The following is a 13,893-nucleotide window of genomic DNA, read 5'->3' as shown; positions in this document are numbered from 1 at the left end:
CATTATTCTGTTTTTATATTCTTTAATTACATTTAGTGTGTCCTCCTTCAGTTTTAAACATCCTTTGTCGCTTCCACTTTCTGATCAGTGTTACTCAGTGGCTGCTCGATTCTGATTGGCTAGAGTGTTGTGTGTTATTTTATTTGCAATTTAAATATTGGCGTAGACAAAGAACACAGATTTGTGTTATTCAGTTATTAATAACCCGAAAAAAAGAGATATATTAAAATGATATCGTCACTAATGGGGTTGTCAGTGGATTTTCCACACTCCACTTTGAAAAACACTGGGCTGCACCAGGATGAGAATAACATCAACTACTTCTAGGTTATTTTGCATAACATTTTCAAACCATTCAATTACCCCCTTCTGCTTTTTCACAAAGTCTATATGTATTTGTTTTCCCCCATAGATCTTTGTTTCATAGTGAATTTGAATCCTGAGTATAGCAGAGTTGTAAAGTCAGTCTGGTGATGCTTATGAAGATTTGTAAAAGTAATTTGTTTGACTTTCTCAGTAGACTGTGCTTGTTAGCAATTTATGACATGTAGAGCTGGGATCTCAGGATTTTTGAGAAATTCAATGACAGTCACTTGGTTGGATCAATATGATCACTGAAAGTCAAGAGCTCCATCCTGCCCACTCTGTTCTCTTTTTGTGTGAAAATACATGACCTAATATACCTTAATTGTGATAAAGTGAGAGCTTTTTCTTTCTAATGCTACACCTCTCTATCACACAGTTTCCATTCATATTATTTATTAGGGTTTGTTAAAATAATAATGTCCCCTTACTTCAAGATTTTCTCTATATTTAGCTATTGTATATTCAAACAGACCAAAGTCCTATGTCAATTAATCACTTAAAGTGGTGACCATTGAAGTGGTTTCTGTGTTGCATGTATGTAAAAAAAAACTTGTGACTACAGTAAGGCCTTTCTCATATTTTCAATGATGTCAATATCAACTCAAAAAGACCCAAGAAACAGGAAACATTTTAACATTTTTATTATTAAAATATTCACCTACAAAATGGCCTATAAACACTATTTACAGAGGAGCGAGCTGCAGTGAAGCCTGCTAAGACAGAGAAAGATATTTATACTCAGACAACACTGTGCGCCATTGTCAGAGGAAGAGATGAATTTAGGTGGTGTGGAGAAAACAAACATTTCCCATCGTCTCTATCAGTAAATCATGGGGGCTGGTATAAGAAAAGCTCTACAGTTATTTCCCTGAGGGACAAACCTGCAGTTGAATCACAAAAAAGAAACCTCTCCTAATGTGTCAGCACGGACATGTATCTGAGGTATATCAGTCATCAAACATCACAAATGATCAACGATTCGGGACACTTTTCATTTGATTGATTTAAGTACTCTCATGAAGCACGCAGCCACACACACACACACACACACACACACACACACACACACACACACACACACACACACACACACACACACACACACACACACACACACACACACAGCTCTCAGGAATGAACAAATACAACCTTATTTTCCGATGTTTCTAAAATGTTACAGTGGGCTCTGACAGCACAAACATCGCCATAATCAGTCACTTCAAGTAGATTATAAACACCAAAAATTGAAGTTAGTATTTTCACATGACAGTGATGACAGTCCTTTCATCCAAGTGCTCTAGAAAAAGAGGAAAACATTTATTATCAGTAGAAAGCATGTGATCCTCTGCAGTATCAGTGGATGATCACACATGAATTTCACCGCAACAAAAATATGATTTTATGGATAAAAGACAAAAACTTTACTGTTGTCTGTTTGTTCTTCTCTCTGTTGAGAAAGCAAATATCAGCACGTCAAAAGAATTGCATTTTACTTGTGACATTTTACTTGTGACATTTTACTGGTGACATTTTACTCTTCAAAACTGTTCAGATTTTTATTTTTCTAAACTCACTCTGATTTCTTTGGGGAAGCACCGTTTCACAAATCTCTCGATAACAAACATCCTGCTGTACTTTATACGTCCTTTTGTACCTGCAGAGCACAAAACAAACTCATGGATTTGATCAGGTTATTCATCATACACATGTTTAGGATGAGTATAATGTATGGAAAGGCTAGAAGCAGGAGTTCCATGCCTGATAAAACTATAGCTCGACCGATTAATCGGCCGGCCGATAATATCAGCCAATATTAGCAGATCCAGTGACTTTCAGTATCAGCTTACTTTAGCGCAGATATTACTAGATTTATTTACAAGTCAAATAGAATTTCATTTGAGTTTCATTATATTAAACTAGCAGTTCTCTTTTTGGCTGTCACCAGCAGAGTGTGCTTTATGGATTACTTCAAGCATCATCACTCCAGAGTGTCAGACGGTGATGCACATACATGTGCAGTTACTTTCAAGTTGGGTGACCATCTTGTCTTCATTATCTTTTCCACAAGTGTTTGATAACTGCTTTTGAGGGATTAATGCAATAAATGTGTGTGTCTATATCTTTCTATCTCTACAGATCCAACATAAATCGAAAGAAAGATATGCCAATATATCGGTATTGGATGTTTTTCTCCCCAACATGGATATCGGTATATCGGTGAATCTCATATTGGTCGGGCACTAGATAAAAACTTACAGGTAGTGGCAGACTCCGCCCTCCCAGACGGGCACACTCTTGGTCTCAGAGTACAGGCGGGTACAAGGGTGCGGCACTCTCTGGCACACTGTAAAAAGGGGGTCACAAGACATGATGAATGAATGTTTTAAGTTTTGTCAGGGAGGAAAAAAAGTCTGCAGGAAGGTTTAGGAGTCATGTGGGATGGAGCTGCTCTCTGGCTGATGGATGGTTTTAGGAAAGGAATGTTTAAACAATCTGTCGCTGGATGTTTAGGTGAAGAAAAGGACTCGAGAGGGACCAGGGGATGTCCAGCGTCTGCTCATGCACGGCTTCATCAACATGTGACTGCAAGGGACCTCAAACTGATGGTTTTATTGTTTCGCTTGATTTAATATAAAGTATTTTTAACTAGTAATAAGAGGAGAAAAACTTGAATAACTTTGGTACGCTAAGACTCAACCGCTTCAAAGATGACTTGAATCAGATTCTTTAACTTTTACTGTAAATGTCTTTGATCATTTTTTTTTTCTCTTTGGAACTGTTACAATTTCTTAGATAAGTTTAACAACAATTATATGTTCATAATTTTATATGGCAGACACATGTTCAAGTAAAAAAGTCATCTGATGTTAAAAACAATGATTATTAAAGATAAATAATCAGTATATATATAAATGTTATTGCAGATGTTTTTAAATTCAGTATTGGAGTTTTTTTTTCCTTCTTCTGGTGCAAAATAAATGTAAATTTCTGTTTTATTTGAATCTTGTTTTTGCACAAATAGAGATCTTAAGAACTATACACATATGATCTATTAAGGTGATAATTTTCCCATGGCATAATGTGATTTAAAAAATCATGCTAGTCAGCATCCGTGCACACCACATCTGCATTTTCTTTTCCTGCAACTTCATTTTGTTTTTGTTTGTTTCCTTTTTCTCGAAGGAACTGCAACGTCTACAACTGTGTTCAAATATCTAAACGTCTTGATGGAAGAGGAGTCTCTTATATACAGTAAACTGCCCATTGTTGTGTAAATGAGGGCGACACCTGCAAGCTAGTTCAGGGAGTCAACTCGAGCTGCACTGATATCACACTTGACATGCCTCATTCTCAACAATCACCTGACAACACTTCCTTCTAATTAGCTCTCTATTTAAGCTACAAGATTTCCGGTCTCTCCCTCTGCTCTTTCATTACTAGCTCTGACCTGCACCAGTACTGCACTCTGCTATCAGCCCCACCACCACCCCAGCATCCACCTGTAGGCTCCCACTGGGGGGGGGGAGGGGTTTTGATGTTATCCCATCGCTCATCGTGTCCTGGTGCAGTTTAAACTGTTTTTGTTGTTATAACTTGAACTCAAATTTGTGATTTTTATTTTACGTCATCCAAAGAACCCTTTCACAGGCACACTTACTTCATGATCTTTTCAGGCTATATTCAAGCTGAATTGAAATAAGCCCTTCAGAACTGGGCTGAAGATTTGCCTGTGAGTAACAGCAAAGACGTAAACATAGAGATAGAGTAAAATCAGAACAAAGAAGTACGTTGTCCACAGATAATAAACTGCTGCTGCTGCTGCCTCATTCAACCTCCACAGCATTGAAAAGAAACACTGAGCTATAAAAGTCACGCTGGCTGTTTTTGAAAAAAAAAGAAGAAGAAAAGAAGTGCAGTGCAAATAATATAGAGCTTTGTGTCTTTCTTTGACAGTGTATTCATGCTCTACGTTCATGCCCCTAAGCCTAAGAGTTAACCAAGCCTTTCAGAGGGGTCAACTGTCAGCAGAGCATGTTTCCTGCTCCTAAAGATCCCGGGGTCTAAACATAGCACAGTGCTCTATGTCAGCATACATGATGACATGCAAATCTAACACAGATTCTGCAGTAAATTCACACCATGTGAGACTACAGATTCACAAAGAGTGAGCAGAGGTACAGCCCCTGGGAACACGTCGACAGAATGTAAATCCTGCACTGACACTGAAGACAGTCAGAGAGTCTATGAGTGGACATCTTTCACCAAAAGCACTTTGGAGGGGCCAGAATACAGTAACACTGATCTGACTGGGCCTGGATATCATTTGAACTAAAACTGTTTAAAGTAAAATAGTAAAATGATAGTAGCCTGTCCTTATTTCAACATTAAATTAAACTTTATTTACTTTTTGTTATCCTGTTCAGAGTTAGGAGAGACCTGATCTGACCCTGGTTAGCATTTATAGAGTTAGCTGTCTGACACTTTGTTCAACCTTTTGAGACACTGAGAACATACAAACCCTACACAGAAACACAAGACCCTCACGCTACGACATCACAGTTTAGTCACATGTAAAAAAAAAAAAAAAGAAAGACTTTACATATGATGTGAGTTATTCTGTTGCTTTGTGTACAACAAGTTTAGATCCGTGAGTTTTTTTAAATTTTTGAGCCAGTAGTGAGCACATTTGGAATAGAGGATGGTTACAACCTCAGACATAATCAACTTTTTTTCATGTATTAATGTGAATGGGACCATAATGAAAAATAAAAACGATAACATACTGATACTGGATAAAAGAAGACTTCAACTTGACTGAGACCATAAATTACTTTGTTTGCTGAGGTAATGAATAAAATGAGAAGTAAGACCATTTCTAGTAGACTAACATACAACTTTACATCTTTTTGAAACTATTGAAGTTGACTCTCAGACCATGAAACATTTTGTAATCACTTTGTATTGGCTTTACCTTTGTAACCTCTGTTCACTTCAGTCCACACAAAAACACTCTTCAGTTGTAATACAGTATGTAAAGGTTTTTTTAGGCTTTAGGGACATATGCCATTTATTTTGGCTAGTTCAGGACTTTGACTTTGAAATGAAAAGTGGTTGAGTTCTGAAATACCCAAATGTGTCAGACATTCAGTCCTCCTAGAAAAGAATTATTTATCCCTTTAGTGACTTCAGCTCTAAATGTTTGTTTTTTCCAGTCTAAGTAGAAACTAGTGACATCCCCATTGGGACTTTGTGTCTAGAGCTAATTAGCATATTTTAGCATTCTTACACCCTTAACTACTTTTTTTTTTATTTCTACTTTTCATTTAACAGGTTATAACAAAGGGGCAGGGGGTCTAATTCTCTAGAGAGACCTGGTCCAGCCAAAAGCAGCAGAACAAAGCAGAGTTACAGACACACGTGACATTCAGTGAAGAGACACAGTACAGCATGAATCATAAAGACGTGAAGTGCAAAAGTGTTGAGACTCAGATTACAAATGCTATATACAGGAAGAAAAGCCCATTGACCCCCACCCCCCTTCCCCCGGCGGTTGTAAAAGTAGTTTTAACATGCCTTAGGGGAATCTTGTCTAAAAATGGTAAACATTATATTTGCATACATCTGCATGTGAGAATTGCCCGGTGAGCACCAGCATGCCTGAGTAGAGCCTCACAGAACTGCAACAAGACTTCACACTCTAAAGTTTATTAAATATAATATGAGGGATTAAAAGAAAACATTTCCATGAGGGAACCCTGCTTCTCCCCTAATGCCAGATGAGATAATCTAAAGGCCCCTAAAAGTGCCACCAAAAAGGACAGGCAGATATAAATAGCGAATGGATGGATGTTACTGGTTTCACTGGGCAACTTTTAGATCAGGTGTTCAATCTTCCCTGAAAAAGAATGTGTTCAAAATCATTTCCTGGTGTCCTGAATATTTGACAACCCAACACATTTCCCTTTTTTCCATAAAGTAGCATACTTTCACTGAGCCTTCCCGCTGGAGTGTGTATGTGTGTCGAGAAAGCACATAAACTTACACAGTTCACACTGTCTGCCCTTGAACCCTGCGGCGCAGTCGCAGTTGAAGGCGTCGCCTCCGTTCACACATGTTCCCCCGTTCTGGCACTGCAGACTGCGGCAGTCCTGTGGCAACTCTAAAGCACAACAGCTGCCGTCAACATCCACAGTGCAGAATGAGCGCGGGTGTCAGGTTTCAGGACCACTACTCCACATTACCCACAGCTGATAGCATGTGTTGATAGCCACTGGCTCTGAAACCACTTCCTTTTTCTTCTCACCACTCTGCTTTCCTGAAAAGTACTTCTTTGTCTTGCAAGGGCAGCATCCTCATTTACATTTCAATCAAAATACTTGACTAACACATGTGACAATGACAATAAATTACAGGTATAAAGACTAGGAAGCAGCCTAGTCGCTTTGATGAGGAATGCATCTCATGTTAGTACAAAACATGAACAGATGCAGCAAAAACGCTTACCAGGTTTTGTTCTTAAACCTTCTTCTTGAATCTCAAGTGCGAGGCTGATTTTATTTGTAGTTTCTTCCATCTTCTCTAGTTTAACCGGCGGGTCAGGTTCTACAGGACAAAACAGGAACGGAGCAAGAATCAGCATAGAAAGACAGAATAGATGACAAACTGCAGGGAGACTACAGCTAAAGATAGAAAACATGGAAAATAACTGAGACACTTGGAAGGTACATCTGTAGTTTACATTTATCAGCCTCAAACAAAGAACTACAAAGTTTGACAAAAGGTCAAAATTATACAGCGGAATCACAGAAGTTACATCTATAAATGGGAGGAAGCGTTTTAGAGAAGAAGCTTCGATTCAAGAGCACAGTATAAAATATGCAAACTTTTTTTTCTGTTTAGTCTCTAAGCTATAAACCTTCAGCTCGGGATGCACAGGGGCAGAGAAAGTGAATATTCATCATCACATGAAATATGAAAATCAAAAGAGAAAAAAAGGGTTCTTTTCTAACAGTGTTTGTTTTCTCACATCGTGGTTCAACAAAAGCTTCTAAATGAAGCAAACATTTGTCAGATAGATTGGGTCTGTGTATGTGATAGATGAGAGTCAGGTTTACATTAGAGGAGCAGCTATATGTCATCCAGACAGCCTGTGGTTGGGACCATATGGTTACAAGACCATCGCTTAAGCGGTTCCTTCTGCATCAAGAAAAGCAGTCGTCTTTGTTTGGACGTCCTGAGTCCAATCTGACCAGTTTCAGTATATTAGTGTAGATTTGTAGTTTAATAGATGTCAGAGAGTGTTATATGTCCTGCTAAACGTATCTGAGTTTAGAAACAGGATACATTACTTTATTGGGAAATTATGTCAAATTAAGTCATGACTTTTTGTGTCATAACACGACAAATGTGTAGAGGCTTGTCAAACACAGTAGTAGAACTGATCTTCCATGAAGTTAAGTCGTTTCTGTACTTACTGGTACGATGTCGAATGGCTTTTCGAGGGAGGTGAGTAAACCTGGCTGTTATTTTCCCCCTTCTATCAATGAGTTCTGTGTATCTGCAACACAGAAATCAGAGCTCACCATGTGGCATCAACAGTTTAAATACCAGATGATAATAAGTATAACCATTTTCTGCACAAAATAAAACAATACACATTATTATCCTGATGATTATCAAAGCATGCTTAATGCTCTTAATGAACAAAACAACACACTGCAACATACTTTATTGAAGAAATAGATAAAGCATATATAAATATTTGTGTTACATCATACACACAGGGTGCATTCCTATTTGACTGGGTAACCATGTAGAAGAATTCAACGTTTTTCTAAAGTTATAATAAATGTAAGTTTTCATGCATAAGTAACAGATTAATAAACAAATAACAAAATCATGAGAGGATTAAATGGAAGTAAACAGATGTTCACACCTATTTAGATAATGGAAATTCACAACTTAGCTTAAGTATAATGCAATCAAATTCAACATTGTCCCATCCATCTTTGAGTGCTTATAGTCATCTGGACTCTGTGTGTACCTGTGCAGTTCCTCTGAGTTCTCCGTTTCTGCTGTACCCCCCAGGTCCTGAGGCTGAGATGGGGTTATTGTTCGTCCGACCTGAGTTCCCTGTCCGGTTAACGTCGGCCTCTCTCTCCTCCCCGATCTTGCCTCCATCGGGACTGAGGCAAAAAGAATGTAAACAGAAATTCACAGTGACAGTTTTGACAGTAACCATCCATGTTTAAAAGATGTGCAACAATGTGTTAAATGAAAGCATGATAAGAAACTCATTTCCCCAAACACAGGCACTCACAGGTAGTGAAGGCTAAGTGTTGAGGTATGCTGTGGAGCTGTTCCTGTCCTGTGTTTTTGACAGATGTTAGAGCCACATAATAGTGCTGTCCTGGCGTCAGTTCTCGCAGAGTGTATGATCCTAACTTCCCGTTGGGCAGGAAGCGACTCCTGGTATTCAACCCTCGGGTCACGTTGACCACAAAGCCGTCTGGGATGCTTCTCGGGTGGCGGCTCCAGGTGATCAGTGCAGAGTTAGTGGTCACATGTGACAAGGAGAGGTTCTGTGGGGGAAGAGGCCCTGAGGGACAAACACATGTACATGGTCACAGTGTTACACGAGGAGCATCATAAAGTATTCATTTTCTTTCTTTAGTCATCACTTCAATAACTTGTTTTAAGTTATTTGCATTGATTGATTTATTCACAGAACTGAGCAAGAAGATTATCACTTTGACCTGAAAATACTGTCACTTTTAAAATACTCTAACTCTAATGACGTAAAAACAAAGATGTGGCACACTCAGGCCTCAAGAGAAACTACTTACATAATCAACAGAGGAAAGAGAAAACAAAAGGAACCCACACAGTTCATCAGACATTTTGACAAAAACTTAGCTTTTCTTTTTTAAGATTTTTTAATTTATCTTTTAACTTTATTTAGAGACAGGACAGAGAAAAGAGTCAGAAATCAGGGAGAGAGAGAGAGAGAGAGTGGGGAAAGGAGCCACATTTGGGATTCGAACCTGGGCCGCCCGCTTGGAGGACGATAGCCTAAGTATATGGGGTAGGTGCACTAACCACTACGCTAACTGCGCCCCAGTTTTTGCTTTTTTAATGCAATTTGAATGAGATGACCTTACATAATACCAAGATTTAGTCTAGAGGTTGAATTAAACATGTTATTATAAAGTAAAAGATAAACTGCAAAACCCATTCTAGATGTCTTTAAGTATGATTGCAGTTGTTTATGAATGCATGAATGTACACTTAAAACCATTATTTCACCGTATCTGTGATTATATTTAATGTACTGTACATGTGTCAGCATTTAGCCTTCACTGACTGTTTGCTCATATGTGTATGTTTATAAGGGATGACGTTAAAGAAGAGACATGAAGTAAAGATAAGAGACTCATCCAGCCACACAGTCACTAAACACTGAGTTAGTGTTACTCCTTGTCTTTTTAATTTGCAAACTTTGACCATTTTTTGTAACCTTTGCACTGTGAGATATTTGCACTCACCATCATTATGCTCATTCCTGTTCAACTGTACTGCTCCTGCATTGAACCTTTTGTACATATTTCTTGATTATTATTTTTTATGTTGTTTAATTGTATCTTTATATTATTCTTTAAAAATTCCCTGACAGTAATAGTTTTGTTCTTAAATAGCTTTAATCATTTCTTTTCTACTTCTGGGTTCATTGTTTTGTATCACAACACCAGTAAAAATCCTGGTATGCGTTAACCTACTAAGCAATAACCTGATGCGTGCTTACTTGCTGAAGCATTCTTACACTTCTGCTTATTTACTAAAGCAATAACAAGCTTACGAGAGACATGCAGTTTGTATATTCTGTGGTCATATTTTAAAATGCACTTAGTTATTTTAAAAAGCTTAAAATTGAAGTCAGCAGTCATTTTATTAACGTTGTTATAAATTTGATGTTACACATGATCTGCTGCTGCTGCTGCTGATGTGACCTACTTGTCCAGAATTGCAGCGGTCCAGCTGAGTGACTGGTGGAGGGAAACTCATCAGGTCTGATCCCACTTTGAGTCACTACGTCCACGGTGTACATCTGACCAGGGTGCAATGAACTGTGAAACAGAAAGAGTTACACCAAAGCAGTGAAGCACAACTCCATCGTCTGAGAAAAAGTCATGAAATAGTGATATCTAGTGGTCAAAGTTATATGACTAGAACATTGTAAATTGCAGCATCTCAACAGCACCATTTAGTGGACACATAGGTTGCTGCAGGTGTCAACAATATTATTCTCAGTGTAGTGCAGAACCTGACCTGAAGGTGTGCTCGGTGGTGCTCGTGTTGAGCACATCAGTGCGAGCTTTACTTCCATCTGAAGGCAACAAAGACACATGCACCCTGCTGACTTCTTCATGACCAGCTGCCTGAAGCAGCCAGCTCAGCCACACCTGAGAGGAGGACACATTCAGCACCTGCAGCTGCTCCACCCGCGGAGGTCCTGACACAGAAAGCACATGACACAGCATTCAAACTCAAATGAACATACAAAGAGAAACAATTTCCACTCTCTAAACTACTGCAGCATTAGAGAGTTTCATACTTGTGCGTATCAATGCGGTGGCCGGCTGGCTGATGTCGTTGCTGTTGGTGTTGCGCTTGGTGGAAAAGGTGGAGATGTTGTAGAGCAGGCCAGGCACAAGCCCTCGCATGACGTGTGTGGTCTTCTGTACGTCCAGAGAGTCAGAGTTGCGACTGCTCCAGCCGAGAGGGCCGTAAGTGACAACAAACCCGCTGATCTGACTGTGAGAGGGGTCTGGCTCGTCCCAGCGCAGCTCCACCTCGCTCTCCTCCACACGCAGCACATGGAGACCAGAGGGAGGCAACAGGTCTGGGAACAGTGGCAACCTTACATGTCTAATCCGTACATTGAATAAAGAGAGTTGTATTTGATATAAAGATGATGGGAGGACAAATGACAAGCTGACAGAGCTGATCACTGACTCTTACCTTTCTCACAGTCTTTGCCCGTGTGTCCCACTCTGCAAACACAGTTGTAGTTCCCTCTCCTGTCACTCCTGCACACGCCACGGTTTCCACAAGGCTGCAGCACACAAGGATTCTCCACTAGAGGGGGACGAAGACAAGCGGTTAGAGAGCTATGGTTGGAGCGCACGTTTTATGAATAAGCTTGAGAGGCAAGAGATAGTGAGACTTACACATCTGGCACTGGTCTCCGAAGAAACCATCTTTACACACACACACATAGTTCCGTCTGTAACCGCGACACACACCTCCATTTAGACAGGGATCTGAATCACACCCGTCCTGCTCTGCACACAGACAAATAGAAGGCAGAGTTTGATGACTGTCCTGTATGAGCTGCATGTTAAAAGGTTTCAAATGTAACTCTGAGTGAAAACTTTACCTGCTTCACAATTCTGGCCTTTGAATCCCGGAGGACAATGACATACGTAGGTACCCAGCTGGTTCTCACATGTCCCCCCGTGCAGACAGGGCTCCATCAAGCATTCATTAACATCTAAAGAAGATTATGAACACAGTTATACTGAATATGATGTTTATGTCTGAGCACTGAAATTCACTTTATACAGTTTGTTCTAACTGATAACTAACATTTGTCAATAACCTGCAGACAAATAATCTCTCTTCCCAAACTCTCTCAAACCACAAAACACTTCACACTCAGGACAAAGTCAGTCGACCAAAGCATTAACAAAGTGAACACTGTTACACACAGATTTAAAAAACACTAACAACAGGAAGCACTGAACAAGTGATGATCTTAAATATCTGAAAGATATTCTTCAAAGAGTTATAATGACACCTTATCATTTTTAATGGCTGTGCTAAAGAATATGTAATAATGATGAATCATAAATGCAATCGTGTTCTCCTTGATCCTTTTGTTTTAACGCTGACTTTGCAGTTTTATTTCTGAGACTCTAGGACTTCAACCATAAAGATAATTTTGAATTAGTTTTAGGGTTGTAGAATGATTATTATGATTGTAATTACTTTATTTTACTTTAAATATTCTGCTAATATCTGATGTTTGTTTCAATATGCTTACAAGATGTTCCTTCGTTCTGTTTGAAATGTGTGTTTTTAAAGAATGGCATCTGCGTTAGCGTTGGATAAATGTTTGAGAAAACATACAATGATTTACAGGCAGTAGAGAAAATAATATGAGAAAATGAATTTATTGAAAGAATTTGTGTGAAATTAAAATTGTTCCTTAAAACTGTGTGAAGAGTTTTGACTTTTACCAATGCCCCTAAACAATGAGTAAACCCTGTAATATTCATCAGTTGTTACCTGTCTGACAGCGCTTGCCACTGAAGCCGTCCTCACACTCACACTTGTAGAATCCCACCTGGTTCCGACACGTACCGCCATTGAGACAAGGTTTTAACAGGCATTCATTGATCTCTGCATCAATGGGAAATAAAAAACAACAAATGTATAAATAAAAAAGCAACATCAAACTAACCCATTTCAGAGTGTAATCTGTGGTATTAACTGGATTCTTTTTCAGTTGGACCTGTCAGTCATTGTTCTTAGTGTGTGTCCATGTGTCTGTGTTTGTTACTGACCCTCACAAACGGGCGGCTGGCTCCAGTCTCCCTGAATGCCACAGATGCTCTGGGTGGCTCTGGGCACAGACATGAAGCCTGGATGGCACACATACACAGCCACAGAGCCCGGTGTTGTCAAGGAGAACTGGACCTCGGCGTGCCTCACTTGCGGAGGTGGCCCACAGCTTGCCTCTGAAACGAACACAAACACATTCATGACGTGAGCGGTAACACCAGATCACACACAGTGGGGTTTAACAGAGTCTCAGACTGACGGTGTTTTCCATCCTCTTTCTGTTTTTTGCTCTCCTAAATTTACCTCCAGCATGCTCTTAGAGTGTGTAGACATGATTCACATCATCTAATCAGGCCTTACTTTATATATAGCCTTTGCAACCGTTCTATATCTGTAAATGTGGGGCCCTGAGAGTGCAGCAACACGGCTAAGATTATCTACAGATGGAGAGCACATATCGCTACACTTAACAGCTCAGGATATCCCCTTTCTGTGCCAAATCTATTAACGTGAACATCACTCAAACTTCAGCGTCAGGGCAAGATTTGGAAATGATTCTGTGTGTGACTCACTGTGGACTGCTTACCTGTGGAGGTTTGTATTGAGCTTGTGTTGATTTCACAATGCCTGCCGCTGAAGGCCTCAGTGCATTCACATTTGTACTTCCCTATGTAGTGAAAGCATGTCCCCCCATTCAGACAGGGGCTGGATGCACAGGGGTCCGGCTTACCTGCAGGAACACAAACATAACTAACAATCACTGTGGATAATAATAAGTAGAACTGTATTTATCTAGCACCTTCATGCAGAGCAATAGCCAAACATGCGCTACAAACAGGATTATACAAAATGAATATAAACAGAAAGAAAAATGTTTGATTAGAATGTGTTAGAAGATTAAAA

At 39.5% G+C, this 13,893-nt stretch overlaps 1 protein-coding gene across 2 annotated transcripts in view; it reads right to left on the bottom strand.

The window, feature by feature from the left end:
- Window positions 1–990: 990 nt before the first annotated feature.
- The window catches only part of sned1 (sushi, nidogen and EGF-like domains 1), a 34,649-nt gene continuing 21,746 nt past the window's right edge, over window positions 991–13,893 (bottom strand). Inside the window, exons 15-32 of one of the 2 annotated variants that reach the window (XM_020633074.3) lie at window positions 13,577–13,720; window positions 12,993–13,166; window positions 12,715–12,828; window positions 11,804–11,917; window positions 11,595–11,708; window positions 11,386–11,502; window positions 10,979–11,266; window positions 10,693–10,876; window positions 10,378–10,490; window positions 8,687–8,965; window positions 8,411–8,552; window positions 7,842–7,924; window positions 6,871–6,969; window positions 6,410–6,526; window positions 2,623–2,710; window positions 1,941–2,020; window positions 1,792–1,813; window positions 991–1,663 (exon numbers count right to left, since the gene is read on the bottom strand). In XM_020633074.3, coding sequence (XP_020488730.2) covers window positions 1,651–1,663; window positions 1,792–1,813; window positions 1,941–2,020; window positions 2,623–2,710; window positions 6,410–6,526; window positions 6,871–6,969; window positions 7,842–7,924; window positions 8,411–8,552; window positions 8,687–8,965; window positions 10,378–10,490; window positions 10,693–10,876; window positions 10,979–11,266; window positions 11,386–11,502; window positions 11,595–11,708; window positions 11,804–11,917; window positions 12,715–12,828; window positions 12,993–13,166; window positions 13,577–13,720 — 2,285 coding nt within the window. In that variant the 3' untranslated portion in view covers window positions 991–1,650. The remainder of the gene's footprint in view (window positions 1,664–1,791; window positions 1,814–1,940; window positions 2,021–2,622; window positions 2,711–6,409; window positions 6,527–6,870; window positions 6,970–7,841; window positions 7,925–8,410; window positions 8,553–8,686; window positions 8,966–10,377; window positions 10,491–10,692; window positions 10,877–10,978; window positions 11,267–11,385; window positions 11,503–11,594; window positions 11,709–11,803; window positions 11,918–12,714; window positions 12,829–12,992; window positions 13,167–13,576; window positions 13,721–13,893) is intronic. The other variant, XM_065956100.1, reaches the window with a different exon arrangement.

The sequence above is a fragment of the Labrus bergylta genome, chromosome 6, assembly GCF_963930695.1.
Source record: "Labrus bergylta chromosome 6, fLabBer1.1, whole genome shotgun sequence".
Taxonomy (NCBI): Eukaryota; Metazoa; Chordata; class Actinopteri; order Labriformes; family Labridae; genus Labrus; species Labrus bergylta.
The sequence above is the reverse complement of the archived record's forward strand: the minus strand, read 5'-3'. Positions and strand labels throughout refer to the sequence as shown.